The 27,303-nt window shown below is 35.4% G+C and overlaps 2 protein-coding genes across 3 annotated transcripts; one reads left to right on the top strand and one right to left on the bottom strand.

The window, feature by feature from the left end:
• Positions 1–2,771: 2,771 nt before the first annotated feature.
• On the bottom strand, positions 2,772–8,871 carry LOC121410731 (EKC/KEOPS complex subunit TPRKB-like). The gene is made up of 5 exons (XM_041603003.1): positions 8,784–8,871; positions 7,189–7,379; positions 4,906–5,028; positions 4,106–4,279; positions 2,772–3,641 (listed from the first exon to the last, which is right to left on the bottom strand). The coding sequence occupies exons 2-5, from the start codon at positions 7,351–7,353 to the stop codon at positions 3,555–3,557; spliced, it is 549 nt and encodes a 182-aa protein (XP_041458937.1). The 5' UTR covers positions 7,354–7,379; positions 8,784–8,871; the 3' UTR covers positions 2,772–3,554.
• LOC121410730 (methylglutaconyl-CoA hydratase, mitochondrial-like) lies at positions 8,692–23,292 on the top strand. 2 transcript variants are annotated; one of them, XM_041603002.1, is made up of 9 exons: positions 8,692–8,925; positions 15,361–15,428; positions 16,781–16,868; positions 17,692–17,871; positions 18,987–19,043; positions 19,549–19,736; positions 20,704–20,754; positions 21,211–21,258; positions 22,131–23,292. In XM_041603002.1, exons 1-9 carry the CDS (start codon positions 8,772–8,774, stop codon positions 22,206–22,208), a joined length of 912 nt encoding a protein of 303 aa, XP_041458936.1. In that variant the 5' UTR covers positions 8,692–8,771; the 3' UTR covers positions 22,209–23,292. The 2 variants fall into 2 exon arrangements, with proteins under 2 accessions (XP_041458936.1, XP_041458935.1); XM_041603001.1 differs by lacking the exon at positions 17,692–17,871 and adding an exon at positions 17,439–17,618 and having other exon boundaries at positions 8,693–8,925.
• Positions 23,293–27,303: the final 4,011 nt, after the last annotated feature.

The following is a 27,303-nucleotide window of genomic DNA, read 5'->3' as shown; positions in this document are numbered from 1 at the left end:
CATTCTGGTCACAATACACAAAGAATGTATAAAGTCTGTTGTTCATACACAATTCATCATCACATTGTACTGTCTACATACAAAGTTTTTCTTTACAATAAACCAATAAAAAAAATGTGAGCTGATTTAGCTTAGTCCATGCTAAACCCATCTTAAGGTTGCATCTTGATATTAATGTGGCACAGGCAATATATTTGCCTTCCCCCTGGGTTTTTTGTGGTTTCTTTATTTGACTCTAATTAGGGCTTAACTTGCTATGTCAGGAAAAGTTGTTACACATAATGTGAATAAACATAGACTTGGAAAGCTGCACCAAAAAAGCCAGAAATAACATGTGGCAAAAACTAGTCCTTGGCTATAGATTTCATCAATTCAAGCTTGCTGGAAAAGGTATTTATGATATCTCTATGTGATAGAAAATAAAATCTGTAATGTGATAAACAGAAAAATCACCCAGGTTGCCTATATACAAACTTATGAAATCACAACGCTTCTATTACTACATAACATCAAGTTCTCTTGAGGCCCGTGAAAAGCACAAAAAAAACCTATTTTAAAAGCTTGATAATTGGATCTATTTTAACCCTATCTAGGCCGGGGTATTTTGGGAGTTCATATGGCCGGGGGGGGGCCTCCCAGGCCCCCCCTAAGATCTCGGCCGTCGACTGCGCGATCGCGCCGAAAATTGGCATGCTGGTTGCCTGGGACATAATCTCCAAGATTGTATATTAATTTTTTTCGTGCGAGTCGCTATTAAGTGATTATGCTCATTTATGCGTAATTAGTATGCGAAATCATACTTTTTCCTCTAACTCCCTAAATAAAGCTCCAAATGTACTAATTTTTGGTATAGAAAATCTTTGTGGTGTTCTTAGCAAGTGTACATGAAAAAAATTGCGATATCAAATCATGATCTTATGTATTTTATTGTTTTTTGCAATTTCTTATGTATTTCTTTGTTTTTTGACCTTTTGTTTTTCTTTGTTTTTTCAATGAAATTTGTTGGGGACTCTTCTGTGATCATAAAAAGCATAAAATAAATACATTTAGAGCAGCAAAACTAAAAATAATCATACATTTATGAATTTTGGTTGAAAACACAATTTGCATTGACTTTGTACACGAAATCACGTTTTTGAGCAATTTTCGGTCTGACATGCACTTACATAATGTTGCGTAATTTCGGAACCACGTACCCGGAGGACGCAAAGTTGGTCTCAAAAGTTGCGCAAGACTTGAAAGTAAAAAGTCAGCGAGTGGCGCGGTCAAAAAATTTCGCGCGGCGAAAATATGGCGCGATTTGTTGAGGGGGGGGCCTCCGAGGCCCCCCCCGGCCTACATAGGGTTAAAGCAAAATACTCAGCTGGTTACAAGTGGTAAATATGCATAACAAGTGGAATGCCTCTGGCCGTCTCACCTGCATCACGCGGTTCAATATAGCAGCAGTGCTGACTTTGAATACTACTCTAACTCGCACAAGATGTTCAGCGATACATGGTTACTCTTATGTCCACTTTTTATGAACTAGACCAATAAACTTACAGAGATATGATGGTTATTCAACAAAAAACCCCAACATGGCCAAAGTTCATTGACCTTACATGACCTGTGACCTTGATCATGTGACCTGAAACTCGCACAGGATGTTCAGTGATACTTGATTACTCTTATGTACAAGTTTCATGAATCAGATCCATAAACTTTCAAAGTTATGATGGTAATTCAACAGATACACCCAGTTCGGCCAAAGTTCATTGACCTTTGACCTTGGTCATGTGACCTGAAACGCGCACAGGATGTTCAGAGATACTTGATTACTATAATGTCCAAGTTTAATGAACTAGACCAATAAATTTTCAAAGTTATGATGGTAATTCAACAGATACCCCCAATTCGGCCAAAGTTCATTGACCCTAAATGACCTTTGACCTTAATCATGAGACCTGAAACTTGCACAAAATGTTCAGTGATGCTTGATTACTATTATGTCCAAGTTTCATGAATCAGATCCATAAACTTTCAAAGTTATGATGGGAATTCAACAGATATCTGCAATTCGGCCAAAGTTCATTGACCCTAAATGACCTTTGACCTTGGTCATGTGACGTGAAACTCGTGCAGGATGTTCAGCGATACTTGATTAACCTTATGTCCAAGTTTCATGAACTAGGTCCATATATTTTCTAAGTTATGATGACATTTCAAAAACTTAACCTCAGGTTAAGATTTCGATGTTGATCCCTCCAACATGGTCTAAGTTCATTGACCCTAAATGACCTTTGACCTTGGTCATGTGACATGAAACTCTAATAGGATGTTCAGTAATACTTGATTAACCTTATGGCCAAGTTTTATTAACTAGGTCCATATACTTTCTAAGTTATGACGTCATTTCAAAAACTTAACCTCAGGTTAAGATTTGATGTTGACGCCGCCGCCGCCGCCGTCGGAAAAGCGGCGCCTATAGTCTCACTCTGCTTCGCAGGTGAGACAAAAACTTGCACTACTGTACTTGCCTAGTATGGTACTTTAAAAGCTTTTGATTGGTGTTTGATTTTTCAATTTTATATTTGGGTCTTTTAGTGCCTTCAACTGTAGAATACACCCATTGTATGCAGGGACTCTATGTAGCAATTAGACTTCACTCCTTATAGCATAATCCATGTAATGATCAGTAGGCTTTTTTAAATTGCACTGATATCGGACACAACACTCCAAGCGCTCTACAATTTTTATGCTATAAATCCATGGGTTTTTCTTTACTTTTTTTCTTTGGGGGGTTTATAGTTTTACCATACATACAGCTGCTCTTGACCAACAACTTGGTGGCCACAGGGACATGAATTCATAATAACTACTTGGAGTACCATGGCCTAATTATAGGAGGAATACTCTACCCCCAATGGGGGGATAGTTGTCTGCTGCAAAGAACATTTTGAAAATTACCTGGTTAATTCACCAATGGTTTAGACCTTTGGGGATAAGAACATATTTCATTGTACCAAACTTGCATGCAGCCTAACATTTTGTAACATAATAAATACCGTTGGCTACTTTTTTTCTCTCTGAATCATACATACACTTAAATGTATCAAGCCTATTGCTATTACGAGCAACATACAGTACATGTATATCAGAGACTGCTTCCTGATACCTCCTCAACAAGACTTTTCTAAGTCTTCAATAAATATCATGGTTTGAAAGACATGAAACTTTGATACATCAAATGTCTTCAATCTATCATGCTTACAACACTCTTGATGATTCAAGAACTCTTCCATAATACTAGTAGTACACTGGTCGAGTTGGTAATGCAATGGTATTGTAAGCTGTTGCCCGAGATTAAAGGCAAAGTCCGCAGACTTGGCACCCTCAAGTGCTTTGGTAAAACATTCAACCTTGTTTAATTAAAAACATCTCACTGTATGAAGAATCAGAATAAGAGAATCCATCAAGTCATCCACAGGCCACAGCACTTTGTATCCACAACTGTCCTTCAAATCGGCTTTCCTTGTAAGAAAGTCTATTTGTCCACAAGAAAATCACCTGACTGGTCAGGAAACATCACTTGTTGCCATTTTGCAGATGACAGCATCTTCTAGGGATCCTACGGATAGTTCTGGTTTACTGATGCAGTATTTCTGTAAATATTGGGACAAAATAGAATATTGCATGCAAAGTGAATTATGTTCTATCCAACCTCATGAAGTTGATTTTCTCACCCTGCTTTTCATAAGCAAAATACAATTTATACTATGTTTAAGTAAAATATATTCTTTTTCTCTGACAGACAGTACATACATGTATGTACATGTATAGTGAAGCTATTGACTTCATGAATTATACTGTTCAACTGCAAAACAAATTGGGAAACAGGCAATTTGGGATAATAATCTGTGTCCCTCTTTCCTCCAATTCCCCCAAATATTAAATCCTTGATCTCCCTGTGATTCTTTTCAGAATTAAGCCCCAGGTTCAATTTTTCAATGTTTTTTTTTGGGGGGGAGGGGGCAACTGGAGGATTCTGGGCAATCACACAGATACATGTATGTATTCCTCAGGTCAATGAATATCACGGAGGAATGTTTTTTTTATGTGCAAATACCTTCTTGATCATGATTTCATCTGTATGCATGGAGAGTTGAGATAGAGGAACACAGACTCCTTCAATCTTTGCAGCAATTGACTTCAGGTTGGTTTGATCAGGATCATTTAAAACAACCACTACTACTGATGTGTCAGTTGATCCCATGGCAAAAACCTTGAAGGATTCACTGATCTGTAAACAGAGATCAATAAATATATTGAACGATAAGACAGTATATCTTATTTGCAAATACGGTACTTAAGGGATGTATGTACATGTATCAAAATATTCAAGAATATTCTGATTCTTACATAGCGGTAAATACTGTCCAAGTTTTAAGTAATGTAGGCACTATCTTACATAATTATGTACTATCACCTTTTGCTAAATGATTCACTAGGAGCAAAACCTAGTACTGATATTTCCCCATTGCAAAATTCTTGAAAGATACATTCCTGAATGACATTTTAATTCAATGTCAGATGTACATGTAAGAAATATGCCTATCAACAAAGCAAAGTATGCAAACAAATTAATCAACTATGGTATTTTGTATTAATGTGTATACCATATTTCTTTCAAACAAATTTAGCATTATTGGTGTAGTTCACTAACACCCATAAGATATGCCTATTCTTATATATACGCCAATATCCAGTTAAAGGCCCCATAAAATGAAGGAAAAAAAATCAAAACACAAATATGGCCTCTTCTACAATATTTTTCATAATAATAAATAATTGATGAATATTAATAAGTAAAATAAAGCAAATTAAAGTTCAAATCATTCTTTGAAAAACAAACAAACATAAGCTTACATTTGTGGATGGAGACAGGCTATAGATGATTTCAGAATTAACTGTCCTGGTTTTTGCATGGCCGGTGGCATGTGCATGGAGTGCCTTATTCACTGCTACCATTATCTGAAATGGGCTGACCAGCTGCATCAAGGGAGAAAAATATACACTGTATGAATGTACATATATTTCATAACATCTTCATTACTGATCTAAATCATCCCTCCCCAGGTAGAGATGGGTTGTGGATTGAGATAGGTGTATACACTGCCATCACTTTGGACAAAGATTGCTTCTAATCACTAGTAAAGCTCTTTTATAGAGATCTTTGGAATGTTTGGAATTTTCTTGCTTTGAACTCCAATTTGTGATGTTCAGCTGGGAAACACAACCCTCTTTGTCTTATACTTCATTATTACTAATTGAATACTAATTTGTATATTTTACAAATCATCATGCCCAACTACATGTATGAATCATCTTGTTTTCAGAGGCCATTGACCCAAGTATTAAAATTATTTTGTCTTACATCTATTCCCTATTTTCCAATGTACTGGTAATGAAATTCAATTCAAGATTTTCACATTTTACTAAAATTTGAAAATATTTACAAATATAAGTTAACATACATGTATTTCACCATTATTACTTTCTTATGCGTAGCTTAAGAGACATTTCAATCAAAATTATACAAGTTCCAACTTCCAAGTAACTCATAATTTCCACCCGACACTCTGGACAGATCGATTCAGCTATTTACAATGGTGATCTACAATGTGGGGGGGGGGGTGGGTGTAGGGGATTTAAGCGTACCCCTTTTGGCTGCCTAAAAAAGGGAAGAAATCAAACTCTTAACACCCATTTCCCAGCTGACGAAGATGTTACAGCACAACCCAAAGACCATTTGTACCGAGTATGAACACAAGTGGTGCAGATACATGTAAGAAATGAGAGCAAGTCGAACAAAAACTTGAAAGAAGGATGGGCATGACCTCATATTATTTGACCTTTTAACCCCTAGATGACCTCTGACCCCATCATCTCATGAACATCCTCATGAACACAGAAATAAAGAAATAAGACCAAGTTGAACAAAAACTTGACCATTTGACCCCTTGATGACCTTTGACCTACCATCCTCAACAACACACATGTACATGTAGTATTACCAAAGAACACTTTAATGAAGTGAGATCAAAAATTGGAGAAATAAAGAAATGAGAGAAAGTTTAACAAAAACTTCAAAAAGGGATATGAACATGACCTCATATCAATTGACCTTTTGACCCCTAGATGATGTTTGCTCCCATCATTCTCATAAGGACACCCACTTTAATATGTATCAAGTATGAACATAATTGATGCAAAAATAGAGAAATGAGAGCAAGTTGAAAACTTTAACATTTTCGAACAGACCACCAGACCCACAGGAAATGGAATCATGTAATCCTCAATTTTGATTGGCTGTTGAGCATCATTACCATGGTAGTTGTTACCATTGGATGGCAAAATCACTATAATAGTAACTTTTATGCAATGGGGCCCAGGGTAACTGTACAGGTAGTATTCAGGGTGGTATCCCAATTTCCTTTGAGCACTCCAAATTCTGTGGTATTATATTGAAGATAACAAATCCATGGTCTACCCCACTCATCAAATGGATACATGTATACCAAGTTACACTATTTACAGTAACGTTGTCCTCAGTAACCCATTTTAATGCTGAAATAAAATTGGCAATCAGGATGATGAATGCTTGACTTTTTTTACATCAGTTTCAGCTCGCTATTTTATCATATATGATATGCCAAAACTTACCAGTAATTATTATTCTTTTATTCACCAGTGCTCAAAGTTGTCATTATAGTGAATAATGTAAATAATTAACATAATCATATATGAAAGAAAAATGATAAAAAATGTACCGGTAACTAAATATTTTTTGTCACAATAATGAAGATTTTTTTAAAGTGTGTGTTGTATGTTGCAAAGACTTGATCAACAGACTGCAATTGGTCTACTCCTTGTTTCTGTGAGAATCCCTAAACACGTGCATAAAGGATGGGTTAGGTACACGTTTTACTAGGCCACAGCAATTTATGGAGGTTTCACATTTGATATTACAAAATTAAAAATTCAAGATTCATGACAACCTTGTCATTCTGTCACTTCTGTGATAAGTATTCAAAACCTTCATTCAATTTCACTATTTTTTTCTGATTTCATCAAAACCAACTTGATGACAGGATTACTTCCCCACTACTAGCTACTCCACAGGGGCCCCTTCCCCCTTTTGACAATTACCATTTTAGGAGACAGCATAACTGCATCAAGTTCTTTATTGATCAACATTCCCTTCAGATCAGTTACATTCATCACATCTTCAAACAACGCAATTGTTCCTGATGTCTCTGGAAACAGCTCCAATTGAAAGTTGAGTGAAGGAAGGGGTGCATCAGCAGCAGCCATTTTGCAGAGTCAGATGTAATTGAGACCTGAAAAATTAGATAAATGTATATACGCTTGAACATCATTAAAAAATCAATTATGAAATTGCATGAAAAGGTGACCAGTTTCATTTTCATGTAGGCCTATATATACATCCTGCATAAATAGACTCTGATGAACCTGCGCCAGTAATGTTTTTAAATTTAGTTGTATGGTCAGTTCCCCCATGTCTGCGCGGTCTCCCAAGTCTGCGCACCCCCGCGTATCTGCGCGATTCTAATTAAAGAAGATGCGCAACGAGCATGAACTTTACAAATGCAATACATAGGCAGGTATTCATTAAAAAAATCCGACTCAAAATGGTGGAAAAATAATGAATTCAGGGCATTTCATGTGACAGCCTCATAAATGCAGCCTTTGTCATCAAAATCCCCGAAACGTGTGCAAATTGCATGAGTGCGCAGACATGGGGTACCATTGTTTTTTTCAATCTGAAAATGACTGCCCGCTGTTTTTTAAAGAAAATCCTATATTTTCTTTTATCTTTTAATGAGAAATTTGGTACACTTATGGTCAGTTCCCCAATGTCTGCACGGTCTCCCAAGTCTGCGCACCCGCGTATCTGCGCGATTCTAGTAAAAGAAGATACGCAACGAGCACAAACTTTACCATGCAATACAAAGACAGGTATTCATAAAAAAAATCCGACTCAAAATGATGGAAAAATAATGAATTCAGGGCATTTCATGTGACGGCCTCAAAATGCTGCCTTTCTCAACAAAATCCCCGAATCATGTGCAAAGTGAATGAGTGCGCAGTCATGGGGTACCATTTTTTTTTTCAATCTGAAAATGACTGCCCGAGGCTTTTTCAAGAAAATCCTACATTTTCTTTCATTTTTTAATGAGAAATTTGGTACACTTACTCATAATAATATAAGGAATTATTAACTGACAGATTTCGTGAAATAAGAAGAAATTCATGATAAATCTTAACTCAAATTGTTTAGGTGCGCAGACTTGGGGCCCACCATCATACTCTTAATAATATAAGGAACATTATCAACTCAAAGATTTTGTGAAATAAGAAAAAAAATCATGTTAAATCTGAACTCAAATTGTTAGGTGCGCAGACTTGGGGCCCACCATCATACTAACTGTTACTTTACTCATGTCATGATTTTCAATGTCAAGATGAACTTCTTTTTTCAAGATTGATGTTAACAACAACATTAACCCAGAAATACGGGGAACTCCCGCCTGGCTTAATCAGCCTATACCGTATATATACCGGATATGGTACATGTACCAAATTAGCCTAGCGGTAGCTTAGCTGGCCAGCCGGCCTGGACGGTGGATCGATCGCATCTGCATCGGGAACGAGCGGGCAGCATCACCGGCACCGAACACGTGCACAAGCTGCATGTCTGTAAGAGAAAAATGGCTTTTCACCTGACAAAACTGATCCGCACCGCCGGTGGTTTCACTGGTATAAATTCTAAGATTTTGACTACCAGGCAGCTGTTGGTACCTGTAGCTCGAACATTTAGCTCTCCTGCAGATGATCTGAAAGTCAGCTATTTGGATGATGGAGGTGTGTTTTAACAGTTTTACTAATTAAGTGAGATAAGGCTAGGGGTCTGTCTGCTGCTGCCGACTACATTGTAACCACGCAGGCCAGGCGGCAGGCCGACCTTTCCACCCGGTACCCGGCCGGGCGCGGCGCCGAATCCTAGCCTGTCGCTCACGCGCTGGGTTCGGATTTTGGTATTTATTTTGACCGGCCGGCATGATGCTGGAGTACGTCGATTGTGAATGTGGGCATGGTGGGTGGGGCTTGTCTGTGATCTCACTCAGATTCACAGAAAATCTCACGCATAGGCCATAGCAGGTCTTTGAACTTGAAGAATAGATCACAGACATTGTGTACAATGTATATGATAATATGGGGATAGGCTGTGGCAATCCTGTATTTAGGGGTCTAAATTATTTTAGGTGCGCCCTTGGCCTTGTGGCAATCCTGTATATTTGTGCCCTTGTGGCAATCCTGTATTTTAGGGGTCTAAATTATTTTAGGTTGGTAACTTCAGTTCAGGCAACAGCTTCACGACCGCTGTTAACGGTAGACAGACAGTAGTGCGTATGTACGTGCCGGGTATGGCAGGCCGTTTATTATTTCTTCATTCTATACCCCCCCCCCCCGGCCATGACAAGTAACGCTGATTACCGTTGGTTTGATATAGGGCCTAGGACCATTATACTCTTCATCCTTCACCCATAAGTGCTCAGATATACCCCCTATTATGCCCAAAATAATAAAACCCCCTATAACCAAGGCTGTGCTGCATTGCATACCCCCCCCCGGCCCGGCCATGACTAGTCCCGGGTCACGTGACACCCCGACGGCTTTAGGTATACCGTTATTCTATACCACCCCCCCCCCCCCCCTGGCCCCTGTATATCGCATGATAGTTACCCCATTGGTAAATATAACTATACATCTAGGCGTGTAGTCCTATAATGGCATTAATGGCCCGCCATACCCGGCACGTACGTACGCACTACTGAACTACCGTTAACAACGGTCTTGGAGCTGTTGCCTGAAGTTAGCAACCTAAAATAATTGAGACCCCTAAAATACAGGATTGCCTAGGCTGTGATAGCTAGTTGCGTGAGACAGAGATTTGAGGGGATGAACAAGAGTCCAAAATGCTTGAGTCTCACGCATAATGCGTGAGACTTGGTAGCTCTGTTCCTGGATTCGCTGGAATTTTCAAGTTTGATTTCTAAGAAAAATTATTTTTAAAATCTGGCAATAATTTGTAGGGTCATGAAGGGGGCGGGGCACTTCCATTGACGGGTTTCGAAAAGTACTCTAAATGAGTATTTTCCATGAAAAGTACTCTAAATGAGTATTTTCCATATTTCGAAAATGAAAAAAAAAACTCCACCTCGCTCATATCGTACACGACGTGGTGTTAGGGCAAAAAGTACATATACAAATTCCCTCTCAAATTTGACTGTAAACATGTACGGTAGCTTTCTTAGCGAAGTATATACTCTTTTTTCAGTATTTTTAGTGTTTTTGACACCCTTATTACGCTATGTACGTAACATGCCCAATCTTGAAAAAGAGGTCCTTTTGATGCATTTTTTTTATCATACCTGGTATATCCATTTGTCAATGGAAGTGGCCTTCCCCTCCCCCCCCCTGGGCTCTACGTCTAGAATACTAGTTAGATCTATCTAGATTAAATCTATCGCCATGTTAAATTCACAAGAACTAGAACTATTCTATCAGTTTTCATTTCTACAAGCACTGGAAACATTTTTTAAAAAATAAGAATGACTTATCGCGTAACTTAGTATTACCTCATTAAAAATCATTGTATTTAAACTTATGATTGTGTACTTTGAGGTCCATATTAATAATAATCCATTTTATTACAGAGTCAGAGACCATCTTGTTGCTTGTTTCTAGAATATATATTCCTGAATAATTTGAATAAAAATAGTTGAGTACCTTATATCAAGTTTCACAAGATCCGACTTCCAGGTTATATTTTCTGTCTCTCATCATCACTAATTGTCACAATTTTTTTTTTTACTTGAATAATAACACGATACCTATGTGCTGTGCCAAAGTCAAAAATAGAGGGCTCTGGAACTAAATCTTGGTCTTAAAATGGGGGTCTCCTGAACAGCTCTTGGATCAACAATTGCTAAAAATGCAATACTCTGGAACTGACCACATAAAGAAGGGGGGGCCGGGTGGTCTCCGGAATTCATTAGATCGTAGGTGTAATTGATAGCGACTACCACTACGTAGAAAATGTGCACGCGTCTTGCTAGATTCATGTCGGGCTAGAACAAGCTAGCTGCGGGCCCGCGGGGAGCTTTGGGAGCCCGCTGCTACGGCTCTACACCGATCGAGCTCGCCGCTCCGACGGGCTCGGTAGATTTCAAGATGGGCATGCATTAATTGAAACAAGAAATCACAAATTTAAGGGTCTCCGAAATGGGAAAAAGTAGGAATATCTTTCGCTTTCTGAATTGATGATGCTCTTTAGGCTGAAAATGGGGGTTTCAATCGCAGCACATACGTATCATACATAGTACCCCCCACCCCTCGGATATTTGCCAAACCCTTTTACTAAGAAAGTATTAGAATTGTTGGGAAAATTGAAGAATATTGTTTATACTTTCCGTTTGGCCTGTATGACCAAGATTTTTTTTTTTTTACTAATTTTAAACCTCTAGGAAGGCTATACCCATTTTGTCTACTTGGTCTAACACCATTCAACTAGTATAAGCCAGACTTCATATGAAAAAGTAGAAAAGTAGACAAAGTGGAAATTGGATCAACTAGGCATGAGACTAAATGAAGAGAATATGGCTAAGTGGATCAAGCTTGACCAAATGGGTTTTACCCATGTGGTGTAAGACCATCTAAGAAGTAGACCAACTACCGTACTTTAGACCAGAGGCGTCGATCCTGGGGGGGCAGGGGGGGCGATCGCCCCACCAATGAAAATATTGGGGGGGCAAACATATCATTTTGCCCCCCCAATAATTCAGGATATGGCAAAAAAAAACAAGATTGTAATGTTCAGCAAGCGAGAATGAGATACACAACTTGTTCTTTATTTAAAATCGTGCTCAAAATGCCCGCTTTTCTGATTGGAATATAAAAATTTTCAGCTCGTGCTTCGCGCTCGCATCATTTATGTAGCAAAAACCCATACTTTTTTATGATTAAATAGGTGAATGCAAATGTCCCGTTTTCACTTTAAAGCTTCAAAACAACTCCTACTTCGATTTGCAATCATCTTTTCTTGGATATATATATTGTTCTTTATCAAAAACGTCCAGTAAACTGTAATTTTTTTTCAGATCGAAAAATCAGAATTTTCAGCTCACGCTTCGCGCTCGCATCTATTCTTCTTTTAGATGCCAATTTTAATCATTGGTACCAAAAATGCTTAGAATATCAAGCTTTCAGGTCAAAATATAATTTTTTTTAGCTCACTCTCGGCACTCGTACTATCTGTGTAGTGATGTATCCTCCTCATGAGTTACTACAAACAGTTCTAAACAGGCACCCTTTTCCTGCCAGAATACTAAAAAAAAATCAGCTCGTGCTTCGCGCTCGCATTAATTTGTTGGTGAGATACGTGACTGTGTCTCATATGTCATATATATATATATATATATATATATATATATATATATATATATGTTTGTGTGTGTGTGTGTGTGTGTGCATATATATATACATATATATTATTTTACTCTAGACATTACTTGGAGCAAGGACAAGGATTTTTGATTGCGGTAGATTTTGAAAAAGCGTTTGACTCTGTTTCTCATCAATACTTATTGAAAGCACTCAATTTTTTTGGTTTTGGGGAGTCATTCTGTTCTTGGGTGAAAATACTATATAAGGATATAAGTAGTTGTGTTATGAATGGTGGGTATTCCACCAGTTACTTTAATGTAGAAAGAGGGGTCAGACAAGGTGACCCACTTTCGCCCTATTTGTTTTTGATTGCAATAGAATTACTGGCACATGAAATAAGAAGGGACAAAATTATTAAAGGGATAAGTTTGGGGGAGCATGAAATAAGACAGGTCTTGTATGCCGATGATATGACAATTTTTTTGAAAGACATGGATTCAATAAAAAGGTTGCATTATATTTTTGAAGAATTTGAAAAAGTCAGTGGCTTAAAGGTAAATATGGACAAGACACATTTTATGTACATGGGTAAGGAAAATGGAAAAACAAATGACCCTGTATATGTATCTGGCAAATATGTTAGGGAAGTTAAAATTTTAGGAGTAATATTTTCAGTTGACTTTAGATTAAAAGATGATCTGAACTATAAAGAAATATTAAGTAAAATAAAAAAGCTTTTAGGTTGGTGGAAACAACGAGACTTGACTCTTATGGGAAAAATACATTTATTGAAAACATATGCATTGACAAAGTTAAATTATGTTTCATCCATCCTTGTTGTCCCCTCATGGGTGTATATAGAAATCGAGAAATTATCATTTGATTTTATATGGGGAGGGAAAGATCGTATTAAAAGAAAAATTATGTATCAGAATTATAATTGTGGTGGGGTTAAAATGATAAATTTTGAAATAATTGTTAGAACGCAGCGTATAATGTGGGTAAAAAGACTTTTGTATGGAGAAAGAAATCTGGGGTGGAAGTTATTTTTTTATTATTCCCTAAGTTCAGTTGGAGGAAGGTTAATTTTTCTATGTGATTATGAAATGAAAAAGATAAAAAGTAAGTTGAATATTCCATCTTATTATTTGGAAATGCTAGATGCTTGGCAAAAGATTGATAATTTAAGACATTTCAATGGTTCTAAAAATCCAATCATTTTCAATAATAAGAATATTTGTATAAAAAATAAAATGATATTTGATAAAGATTTATTAGAACGAGGGTTAATTAAGGTTGAACATATCATTGACAATGGACATGTTAAACCAGTCGCATATTTTTTTAACCTTGGTATGGGAAGTGATCTTTTGTTTATAATAGGTGAAATATATAATGCAATTCCAAGTGATTGGAGAAATGATTTAGGTTCGATACAATTTTGTGAGATAGACTTAATTAATTATAATATAAACTTGCTTCTGTTGGGGAGGAAAATTAGCTTTAAGGAGGTATTATCAAGAAAAATATATGAATATTTTATTAAAGAATTGCAAAAGTCATATGATTTACGGATAAGAGATGGACAAAATAATTATAATTATACAGAGAAAGAAATTAGTGAATGTTTTTTTAGACCAAGAATAACATTATTAATTGGAAGACAGAGGGAATTTCAATTTAAGCTTCTGCATGGGGCAATTTACACTAAAGTTAATTTGTTTAGATTTGGATTTGTTGAAGATAATCTCTGTTCGTACTGTAAACTGGAAACGGAAACATATTCACATATATTTTTGTCTTGCTTAAAGGTCAAACTGATATGGGAAACTTTGATACAGCGATTTGAATTAGATGAAATAAAGGACTTGAATTGGCGGGATATATTTGTTGGTTTGTCAGGCAATACAAATAGAATAAAAAGTTGTAATACTATTATCTTTATGGTAAAATACATATTATTTATATTTAGAAAGGAGGGGGTTTTACCAACCATTGATAATATACATAAACTTATTTTAGAATATAAGGATCAAGAAAAGAAAATAGCTATTAAAATGGGGAAATTAGGGCGGCACTTGCAAAAATGGGAAACAGTAAAATTGTGATCTTTATCTACTTTCAATATATGTAATGCTTCTCCCGTGAGCTTGTTATATTCAAAATTTTTCATCGAATTGTTTTGTACTTTTAAACATGATTTATTTATAATGAGTGTGAGCAGATCTTCTGGGCAGTGGTGTGTTGGGTGTGTGTGTGTGTTTGGGTGTGTTTGTGGTGGGGGGGAGGGGGAAGTTTGGTCTTTAAGCATTTTTATAATAACTGATTTCATTGTTGATTTTTTTTAAAGATATATATGCCTCATGATTTTGTTAAGTTAGTGGAAAAAAGTGAAAATATGAAGTGTAAAGTATTATATATGATTTGAAATGTTAAATTGAAATGTTATGTTCATGAAATCAGAATAAAAACATTATTCAAAAAAAAAAAAGTGTGTTCGTGTGTATGTGTGGGTGTCTTGTACGATCCAGCGCCTTTGGAACGTTAATGATTTTGCCCCCCCCCCCAATCTGAAAAATGGATTGACGCCCCTGCTTTAGACTAGTGAATGTAGATCAACTCTTGTGATATCAATTGATCATATATTGGAAAGCTTTTCTTTTTCAAGCATAAATGTATCCAGGTTAGGGTACTTCTTTTTGTTTCACAAAACTTGACAGAGCTAAAGGGACACTTTATAGTCCTTGAAACCCTGCCCCACCCCCTCTCCCAGTCAGCCAATGTCATGATGTACTATGGATGTTCAGATTTGAGAATATTCCTTCTTTTTTCTTTTCTTTTTTTTTCAAGGGATTGTTGTATTTGGAATGAACAGACCTGCTAACAAAAATGCGATTAGCAGAAATCTTCTTAATCTAGTAAGTCCTGAATTTTTTATATGAATTCTTAGCCCATTTCTTGGCAGATATTGGTCTACTCAATGCATTTTAAAATCTCTTGTTATATAATAGAAAGCGTCAGTCGATCTAATAGCAGATGTAAATGAGAAATTGATCCCTTTATCTTCCATAATCGTTACGGTCTCCACTCCTGAAAACCTCACAATTTGTTTTACACACACAGTATGTGTGTACTCTCGCCTTGTTTCCTAGAATTTGTAACAAACAAGCACAATAGTAACTAGTGCTTTTTGCCATTGCCATAAAGTTTAAAAAGAGAGGATGGTTAGATGATCAGGGTAATTAAATCCTTAAGATGTCAACCATGGGGATTTTTGTCTCACCTGCATAGCAGAGTGAGACTATAGGTGCTGCTTTTCCAATGGTGACGGCACCGGCGTCAACATTGAAATCTTAACCAAGGTTAAGTTTTGAAATGTCATCATTACTTAAATAAAAAGTATTTGGACCTAGTTCATGAAGCTTGGACATTAGAGTAATCAAGTATTACTGAACATCCTGCCTAAGTTTCAGGTCACATGACCAAGGTCAAAGGTAATTTAGGGTCAATGAACTTAGACCATGTTGGGGGAATCAATATCAAAATCTTAACCAAGGTTAAGTTTTTGAAATGTTGTCATAACTTCAAAAGAATACCATATGGATCTAGTTCATAAAACTTATACATAAGGGAAATAGTGTATCACTGAAGATCCTGCCTGAGTTTCAGGTTAAATGATTAAGGTCGAAGGTCACTTAGGGTCAACGAACTTTGGCCTTGATGGGGTTATTTGAGGAATCGCCATATAAACTTTAAAAGTTTATGGATCTAGTCCATGAAACTTGGATATAAGAGCAATCAAGTATCCTTAAACAAACTTTGCAAGTTTCAGGTCACATGACCAAGGTCATTGGTCATTTAAAGGTCAATAAAATCTGGCTGTGTTGGGAGTATGTGTCGAATTGGCATCATACATTGTAACTTCTTTAAAGTTTATGGATAGATGTATATAAGTTTATGGATCTAGCTCACAAATCATCGACATATTAAAGGGTAATTAAGTATGAATGATTGTTTTGCACATGTCTTTAGGTCACATGAATATAGAAATAAATGAAATGAAATGAAACTACATGATCATGGTCAAAGGTCATTGTGGGTCAATGGACATATTTTATTATCACATTAGTGTTAAAATTCTTTTTTGAATAATTATTCATTAGCTGTTTTCAAAGGCAGCACTGCTGCTATATGGACTCGGTAATGCAGGCGAGACTACCAGAGGCGTTCCACTTGTTTTCATATCATTTAATTATTTTCTCTTTCAAAGTTTGAAGAAGCAGTTGCCAAAGTCAGGTTTGATAATAATGTGAGAGCACTTATCATTAGGAGTGAAGCTCCAGGAATATTTTGTGCAGGTGAGTTGAGAAGATATTTCATATCAATGCATTTAACAAAAGTGAATTTAGAAGTGGTTTTAACAAGTTTAAGACAATTACTGGAAAGTATGAAACTACCTTTCCCACAATTCAGGAAATCTGTGATATCTTTTGAAAGTAATGGAAACTCTTTCCTAATAGCAGTAATGCAAGTAAAAACTGTATTATTGACTTTTTTTTTGGGGGGGGGGGTAAAGTTACATTTTTGAAATTAAGACATCATAAAATAATATAAACTTAAGAGTGTTTAATTTAAGAGCATTATCTTTGATATACATGTATAGACTAGTATTGAGATTCATAGTGTCACTGTGTCACAGGTAGGCCTATATATATGTATGTATGGCATGGATGTGAAAATAGTCCTAATTTTATACAATTAAAGATCTAAGTTTAAAAAAAAACAGAGATAAGATCCATGTTAAAAGAAGGTTGAAAGAAATGAATTATTGCTAATATCAATGAGACAGAAAGATTGCAAAATAGAGAGAGAGGGTGGGAGAGAGATCCCATAACCAATGAGATAAACTTTTCTGCAACTCTAACTAGGTGCTGATTTAAAGGAGCGCGCTACGATGGCCCAAGAAGAGGTTGGTCCGGCTGTTAGTCGCGGGAGGCAGCTTATCCTAGATCTGGGCAGCCTACCCTGCCCTACCATTGTAGCACTAGATGGAGTCGCTGTTGGGGGTGGCCTGGAGATGGCGCTGAGTTGTGACATAAGAGTTGCCTGTAAGTGGCCCAAATTACAAACTTAAAATTTAAATTGATTACCTAGACTTTTATTCACTCACCTCTTTTTTAGGAGCCGATTTGAAGGAACGAATAACGATGCCTCAGGAAGAAGTTGGTCCGTTTGTATCAAGGTTACGAAAGGCTATCCTTTCCTTTTCGGATCTTCCAATGCCAACCATAGTGGCCCTGGATGGTGTTGCTGTGGGCGGTGGCCTAGAGATGGCCCTGTCATGTGACATGAGGGTAGCTGGTGAGGTGGATTACAACAAAATTTAACATTCCTTGCTTTACTTCAAATTGGTGATGTTTGTTGCCTGTCCAATCCATACTAACTGGAGCTTCATCTTATTCTTTTCAACCTGGTTTTATTTTTCCTTTGCTTTCATGCATATGGATATTAATTTTCATGCATGTTTTGTTTTTAGCTTTTGCTTACCTTCTCTTTTATCTTTTAAAAAAACACCCCCCAAAAAATTGTTTTGCTATAATTATCCACTGTCACCTATGCTTTATGTAGATGGTTTCATCTTGTTCTTTTTACCTTGTTTTCTTTTTCTATGCTCTCTTGCCTGTAAATTCTTAAGAATTTTGCACATTGACATTTTCAGTCAACTTTTCATTTTACCTTAATGAAAGCCCACCCCAAAATGCACATATTATTTGCTGTTGAATTAGTTTAATTATTATCATTCATTATTATTGCATCACATCTGAATGACTACATTAATCATGAACTTGCAAATTTTGTAAATAATTTTTGGTGATAAGGTGGAAATGTCATTTAATTTTGCATGTAATTCATATGAATAAGAAAAAGTCATATGTATATGAGTTTGACTTCCATTATCTTATGATTATTCATGTCAACTTTTGAAGTTCTGATTATCCTGTTTCCCATGTGCATGATATCTATATATAAATGGTAATATCTTAGTATGGCAATGTTTGAAATAGAGACAGAAACAACTGATAGTTGTCAAGAGGTTCATAGACCAAGAACTGTTCAAGGTTCACTTTTCATATTCAAGGGTCTTTCACTTGATATTGTACTCGTTATAAAATGAAATCAAAATACTGTACTGTTTGTTATATTGAAGGTTGTACAGCATGCATAAAAGATACATGTAAAATATGAAGAAGAAAGGAAAAAAACCTAAATACAGCATGAGACACACATTCTTAAGTTTATATATGAAAAAAAAGGAGCCCAGCATGTCATCAATTAGGAAAACATAAAGCTTTGACATGATTAAAAAAAGATTGGATGCAGAAAGGGGATAAGAAATGTTTTGCTATTATAGTTTACGACAGTCTTAGACTGGCTTAAACTTTGTGAACCTTGTTCTTCCTCAATTTTTTTTTCAGCGTCATCAGCCAAGATGGGTCTAGTTGAAACTAAACTTGCCATCATCCCAGGTGGAGGTAGGTGGGTTGTTTAATTGAATACAGAAACCCATCTTCTAATTTAGCCTGATTAGCCCTCATCAAAGCCTGTAGAATATGCCAACCACCATGATAAAGACAGAATAATGAGACTTCTGATTTTTAGAGATATCTCTGAGGCCAGAAGGGTTAAAAATTGGTACAATATACATATGATGATATAGGTATCCCATTAAGATATTGTGACATGAATCATGAGTGTTGGGTTGGTCTATTGCTGAATACAAGATGTCATTATTTGATCTCAGATGGAATGATTGACACTTAACAAGTGTTTATGAACAGGAACAATATGAATTTGTAAAGAGTTTTTTTAATAAGACATGAAGCATGGATAATAATATATTAATTACATGAAAATTATATTCCAATTTCATCAGAATTATAGTTTTGATAACATTGGAATTGAGAAGAGGATTGTAAATATGAGACCAGTGTTGATTAGAAATGAACTCTTGATGACTGCTTTTGTTGTTCATTCCAGGTGGAACTCAGAGGCTTCCCAGGTTAGTTGGTCCATCAATTGCCAAGGAACTCATGTTCACTGCAAGGACTCTAGATGGAAGGGAGGCAGCACGTATAGGACTGGTCAACCACTGTGTAGAGCAAGATGATAGTCAGGAAGCAGCTTTCAAACGAGCATTGGAGCTTGCCAGAGAGATCGCCACTCAGGTAAGAATGTGGATCAATATATCTGTACAATTAACAAGTTGTTACAGGGATGTCATAAGCTTGCAAATTATGAGCTGCATTATCCTCCATACTTACATTATGTGTAATTCTGTGCAGTGTATAGATAAAGCCTGAAGATGTAAGTCAACAGAATCGCCAGATTTTACCCTCAAGCAACACAGTGTATACAACCTTAAAGCATACCCCTGTATACATCACATTTGATATTCTATCAAAAGTAAATCCTAATAACAACATCTTCCATTTCAAATTATGCTATTTGCTATTTCTTTTCTTTTTTTATCTTTAGAAGTAATATAATATGTCTCACATAATGGTGCATCAAAACTTGACATTATCATGGTTCCACAATGTTTTTGAAAGATTTAGATCTTTGGTCTGGAACCAACCTTAACATAGAGTAGAACAATGTGACTTGAGTTCAAACAAGGTTTGATCATAGTCTTCAAACAGGCAAATACAGAGAGCATTTTAATACCACGTAAAGAGGGTTCATCCCATTCCTGTCTAGTAGTTGTATGATTAGGATTTAAGATTTATCCTATCAGGCTTTGTAAACCACAGTTAGCAATTACTCTTTGACTGATATATTAGAGATGGCACCTAAGTCAGTTTGGTATCAAGTGAGCAGCTTTAATACTTTGTCTCTGGAAAATCTGATGATATTAGGTTCATATTCTTACTTTAACCTTAGTTAAATCCATCTTATTGAAAATAATATTTTTTGAAAAAAAAACCTAATCCTAAGATGGTAATAATTTATAAAACCAGGACTTGCCATTCTAGACTTTTCCACTTGTAGTTGGCTGTAGAACATGGATCATATTATTTCAGCTATTCCTCATTATTTTCTCATTTTCATTTACCTGCAACACTGAAAGATTCAGTGTGTCTGTTCTGTTGCTAAGCCAGACTATGTTTAAGAACTTTGACCTTTTTTGTCCAGGGTCCAATTGCTTTGAGGATGGTCAAGAAAGCAGTGGACAAAGGTGTTGAGGTAAGTCATTGCTTCTTAATTTAAAACTGAGCTTCGTAACAATATCAGATCAAAATTGTTGGGAGAACTCACTACTGATAAGAAATGCAACATTCACCCTCCCCACCCTTGTTTGAATATTGATATAGTGAACAGTATTTTTGGTAAGTTGAATATATTTAGATCCATGGCAAAAAAAATTATATTAAAATAATGTGTACAGCAATAGGTGTAATTGAAAATGAAAAAAAAACAGGCAACAGTGTCACATAGTGATACAGGGGCTATGAAAACAAAAATGAGGGGGGGATTGAATATGCAAAATAAAACCTACAATTATATTACAAATTCAATGTTTTATTACAAGTTTACAGCTGAATCCACCACTGGTTTGAAATGTTTGATGAAGCTAGGAGTATTTGGACGTATCTATATATTTGAATGATATTAAACTTCTCCAATGATTGTTCCCCATAGGTGGATATTGCATCTGGACTTGCATATGAAGAAGCGTATTATGCTCAGGTAATCATGAAATTATTCAAAGTTCTTAACTTTGCATTCATATGTGCTGTTTATAGATGTAAAGATACATATACATTTTATATTTTAGAAGTTTTTATACGGTATTAACCCACAATAAATTTTAATTCACTGCTGTATGAGTAATCATCGCTTTCCATTTTAACACAAGCTATATATCAATCCATGAATGACCATAGCGATGAGGACAATTAACATGCTCTTGTATATTGATGGGAAACATCATCCACATGAAGTCAACAAGAGTTTATAGAACAATGCAAAATCAAATAAGTTTAATTCAAACAAATACCTTTCTTGTTGTAATGAATGCTCAATGGAAAATCAAATGATTTAAGAGAATTATTTTTTTAGACTATTGGTATATTTACATCAGTATGGATTGAAATATTAAAGTTTGAAGCTTGAAAGGCAAAATACAATGAAAACATATTTATGCAAGAAACTTGTGCCAAATTGTGACTGACATAAACATTGAAATAATTTTGGGATAAAGATATACCACCTGTCTTTCCAAATACTCTATATTCCTCATAAAATGTTATGACGACGAATAAATAATACTATACTGATTTGTGTCGCGCAGAAACTGTGTATATTCTTCTGTGCTGTAATAGCTCCTGAAATGCCTTGAAAAGCAAAATTTAAAAAAGGAAAGAAAAAAAATTATAGAAATTAATGAAAAAGATAGGTCTTTAGGTTTTTACATAATAAATGAATTAAGAAAGGGGTACAAAATAGGTCCATTTAATTTTAATTGTAAATTATGAATTGAGAAAATTTGATCTTTTTCATTTGAAAATGTAAGCATGTAGTTTGCTCAGTTTGCCAATTGGTCTCAAATTTTCATGCAGGTGATCCCGACCAAAGATCGTATGGAGGGCTTGATAGCATTCAAGGAGAAAAGGAAACCTAATTTCAAAGGAGAATGATTTCATGTGAAGTTGTTCCATCATCATGGCGATTGTGAATCAAGGTTTTGTCTACTACAAGAAGAATGATCAGTGTTTTCAATCAACATCACAATGCTTTGCGGACCAGTTCCATTAGATATCAAATGACTACATAATAAGGAACGTCCACAAAAACATCTATTTCTGTGTCAGCCAGTTATTAGCTAACAGTTATTTTCATGATTTTTTGTCTACAACACCAGTGTATTCACATGTTTTCTTATATTAATGATTTTGGTGGTATTTGATAGAACAATGAATAAGTGAAAATAATGGTAATGCTAACCTTACAAAATATAGTAATACATATTGATATATAGGAGACACAATTCCGTAGAACACTCAAACACTTTGGAGGAATAAAGCTTTTAAGGGACTTCTGAGTGAAAGAATCATGGTATATTGCAAAAGATTAATTTGTATCATAATCAATGAGGCTTTTCTGGTTTGTCATGATTAGAAAAGATAAAGGTACAGATAATATCAGGTTAATATGATTTTGATTACCGGTATACATAATCTTATATGTCTCATCTTGCATGTAAGGGGCGATATGAACAAATGTGATAACAAGTATTACCAGTGTTCCTTAAAATATGTTAAAAAAGCAGGCATGTTCAATGTCATTTGATAAATAATCTTTTTTGTTTAAATATGGTTGATCATGTTTCTCCTTTGATTAATATTGTATTCTAAGTATTCATTCAAGTATGTTGTAATTTTGTTTCAGAATCAGCTGCCAAAGCCCTTTCTTGAATTTGATTATGTAATTGTGGTATGTGCTCAGTTTTGTTTTGAAGTGAACAAATCTTAAAGCTCCAATTACATGATTTTTCCTGTACCGATTGCAGAAATTTGCATTTGAACACAGCTTTGAGGAAAAATCAAAGTCAATTTGAGTTTTAGCCAATCAGAGGAACAAAAAATAATTTTCATTTGATTTTATTGCCATTTTCAATGCTATTCTTTGTGCAACTGTCTCCAGGTATATGTGTGATAAGCATGAAATTAATTGAAGGATATTTCTATTATTATGTAAATATTAAATGCAATTAAATCTGTACAGGAAGATATACCTATTCAGTATTGTTCTTGTGAATTCATATAGTAAGAACATACTTTGAATTGACATTCAACTTATTTTAGTTATTTCTAGAAGAAGTTTGAAGAATAAACTATATGAATATTTGTTTGAATTCAATGTGGTAATTGATATACTGATATCAAATAAATTAATTTTTCATTATTTTGTTATAAGCAAGAACAAAAAAATGTTAAATGAAATACATTAAATTAACATCATAGTTAGGGCATGGAGCTATAGCTCTATGGTTAGGGCAAGGCACTAGTAAGGACGTAGGAGTATAGAGTGTGAGCCGAATTTGAATGATCATGAAGGAATCATACATATGGAGTAAGAATACAAAACAAGAGAATCATAGTCTTTATGGAAGAGAGGCTTAGAGACAGAAAGAGATGGGATAGGGTGAGGGGAGAGACTGAGGAAAGGATGGAAAATGAGAATGTCAAAGAGAGATTGGGAGGAAGAGATGGAGAAGAGAAAGAGAGGGACGGGAGAGGAGGGGTTGAATACCTCCACATATATTTTTTCATTTTTTTATGTTGCATGTGGGTAGCAGAAACATGACGATCGGGGGGGGGGGGGGGTTCAGTGTCACTCTTTGTAATATACAAGTTTCAAAATTTATTGATTAAAATCCACACATATTGGATCATTCTCAATATTACAAATAAACACTTTTATTGACAATTACACTGAAACACAAAATTACAAATCATTTACATAAATCAATATAAATATGACACACAGAGAGAGATACATGTATATATTAATATAGAGACCCTTAGAGATAATAGTTAAATTTAAAAAAAGGAATTCTTGGGTCATATACTTGACAAATAATTTTCCATGTTTAACCTTAAAACATACTCGATAATATTCAAATCAATGGCCTCTCATAGCATACATGTAGGTAAAATGAGATGTTTTTCTTTTGAAAGCTTCTTTGCACAATAAATACATTTTTGAATTATACTAAGCTCAAATCAAACTAGAATTAGAAAAATAGACTACCAAAAGGAAGATAATTATCACGGATGGGTGGAGTGAAAGCCTGCAGTGCCGGGCGGATCCAGGATTTTCCAAAAGGGGTTGACAAGCGAAAAAAGGGTTTTACCCAAACTTTAATAGATATCGTCCAAGAAAAAAAATTAACAAGCAAAAAGGGGGGTTACTTTGAAACGGGGGCGTACTTCTGTTTTAGCAGCATTTTTGCATTACAAATTTAAGTTTCCTTCTTAAAGAGGGGGGGAGCATGGGCAGGCTGTACCTCGCCCCCCCCCCCCCCCTGGATCCGCCAGTACCCCACCACATCCCTAAGTAAAATAAAGGTTGCAAGGGACAAATATTTTTCACTTTTAGCTTTCAGAAATAAACAGAATTATATAGCATAGTAATACCAAATCGATTGTAATACTGGTTGACTCTCTTATGATATAATTTAAAATATATACAAAGAGGAACAATGAAGTAGTATAATTTGATATTTAAAGAAAGAGTGTTACCGTGGAGAACTTGGAGAGAATGGCAACAATGATAAGAACAAAAATACTAAGCATTTAGCGGACTAACGACACAATTTGCGTAGGGTTTAGTTTTTATATCTTATCCCTATTCAGGTGGGAAACGAACACGGGTAAGGACCATTATGAAGTCATTACTTTTTATATTCTAAAAGCTCCAGACGTTTATCACATATTGCACTTATTCCCTTAACTATTATTACGTTTAAGTCTATTTCGGAGTTTGACATCGTTAGTTTAGATTTCTCTTTGTTTAATCTTTGGAAATCGGGTAGAATGTCATGTAATTTAAAGTATAATTCCAGCATGGGATCAAACGTGAGCATCCAGGGGGGCGAGCGGCTCTCCCCCCCCCCCTATTGGCGGAACAGAAAAGAAAAAAAGGAAAGAAAGAAAGAAGAGAATAGAGAGGAGAAAAAAAAGGAGGGGAAACATAAGAGGAGGAAGACGATCGAAAAATGAGGGGAAAAGTTGGAAAATAATTTTACAAAATCTTTCATGTCACTATACATGATACAGTGCGTATAAAAAAAAAGTTTACACTTTGAAAAAGCTCTGGGAATTAAAAAATATACAACATATGTGTAATTTTTTCACATATAATCTTGGGTTTGGGTCTCATCTATCCAATGAAAGTAAAAGTTTTGACAGAATGTTGCACTTGAGTGAGCACTGTCCATTTTTGTAAAGCTCGCAGAAATCTGTTTGCGCAGAAATGCTCGTTTTCACGCAGTGTCAAGGGGAAAGGGCGATACATTTTTCCTACATTTCCCTTGCACTTTTAGTCAATTAAGATAAAACAGATACATTCAAGCATTTTTGAACAAATTTGCCACCCAAATTGAAATGTCAACACTTAGTAAGCACAACTTCTACCCTTTTTTGTGCCAGCTGGATCTGAGGACATAACTTAATCTGAACAAAAGTTTACATCAGACATCTCCAGCACTTTTTCACTAAGTTTTTATTATGTTAAGTGGGTTGACATTCAATTTTTCATTCAATACTTGTTTCTCGACACTTCCCAAGCTTGACAATGATTAACAAAATGAAAATCAGGCCTAATTCATTTTATGTAAATCACAGCTCAATGTAAATCAAATATCGTCTTGATGGCCTTGGTGTGTGGGGGAGTGGGGCGGGGAGCAATGCACTCTTCGAAGTGTATTGGGCAAGGAAACAAGTTAAAAGAGGTCAAAGATATCTTCAAATCAACTTTACTTGCTAAATTATACGTGTTCTTCATGATAAAGGTTTACTTTTATTCGCATAGCTATTTCAAAGTTCTGCGCAAATCATTTTTCACTAACTTTTCAAAAGTAATTCGTGCTCACTCAAGCGGAAATATTTTTTGATAGTTAAATCTTCATTTGCTTAAATGGATCTGTACCAATGTTAAAATGTGAAAAAAATATTCAGGATATTATAAATGTATAATTTTACAGGATTTTTTCAAAGTGTAAACTTTTTTTTATATGCACTAGCTGTATAAAACTTTCGCTCGCGCTTCGCGCTCTCATTACCTTTTAGGAGATTCACATTATGGAGCTTAAAATTTCAAGTTTTGAAGTAAATATACAAAACATATTTCAGCTCAGAAATATTATTTTCATTTGATTTACGAATTGATTATTAAAAAGTGCCTTAATTTTTTTGTTTTATGGTCTTAATATTAACATTTTCTGCTCGTGCTGCACGATCGCAAAATTTGATTTGTCAAGTACTTATTATTTTCCTGTATTCCATAAAGTTTTCAAAATATCCCTATTCAGGTAAGATTGTCAAAACGTATCAGCTGGCGCTCCACCCTCGCATTTTAATTGGTGAGTTATGTATATCTCAATATTGATGTAACAACTTAAAATCCCCATTTCACGACAGATTCTCAAATAAATATATCGTACGCGATTAGCGCTCGCATTGATTGCTGAAAATATAAACTCATGCATCTATAATTACAAAGGTGCTTTAGATGTCTATTTTCAGGCCATAATTGGGATAATATTAACAAATTTCACTCTCTCATTAGGCTTATTAGATTAATAAACAAGATGTTAATTTAATAATCAAATTGTTCCTTTTTTTCAGAATGGAATATCGACAAGTTTCATCTCGCACCTAGGAATTAAGAGATGTGGGAAGATAGTCATCATTTGCATTATGTTCTTACAATGTCGATCCCGGTCCTATGTCAAAATTCAAACTATAGTAGTAATGAAACATATCAGCTCTTTTTAAAACTGCAATCCAACTCGCAATTTTCCTAGTAAGTGCTTGAACTTCGTAATTCCGAAGGTTCGTAATTCCGAAGGTTCTTTATTCCGAAGGTTCGTAATTCCGAAACACGTAAATTGCCTATACCTCGATGTTCGTTAATCCGAAAACGAAAAAGGGTTCGTTAATCCGAACATTTGTGGCGTTATTCCGAAAACGAAATAAAATTCGTTGTTCCGTATTATATATAGGTTCG

The sequence above is a fragment of the Lytechinus variegatus genome, chromosome 3, assembly GCF_018143015.1.
Source record: "Lytechinus variegatus isolate NC3 chromosome 3, Lvar_3.0, whole genome shotgun sequence".
Classification (NCBI taxonomy): Eukaryota; Metazoa; Echinodermata; class Echinoidea; order Temnopleuroida; family Toxopneustidae; genus Lytechinus; species Lytechinus variegatus.
The sequence above is the reverse complement of the archived record's forward strand: the minus strand, read 5'-3'. Positions and strand labels throughout refer to the sequence as shown.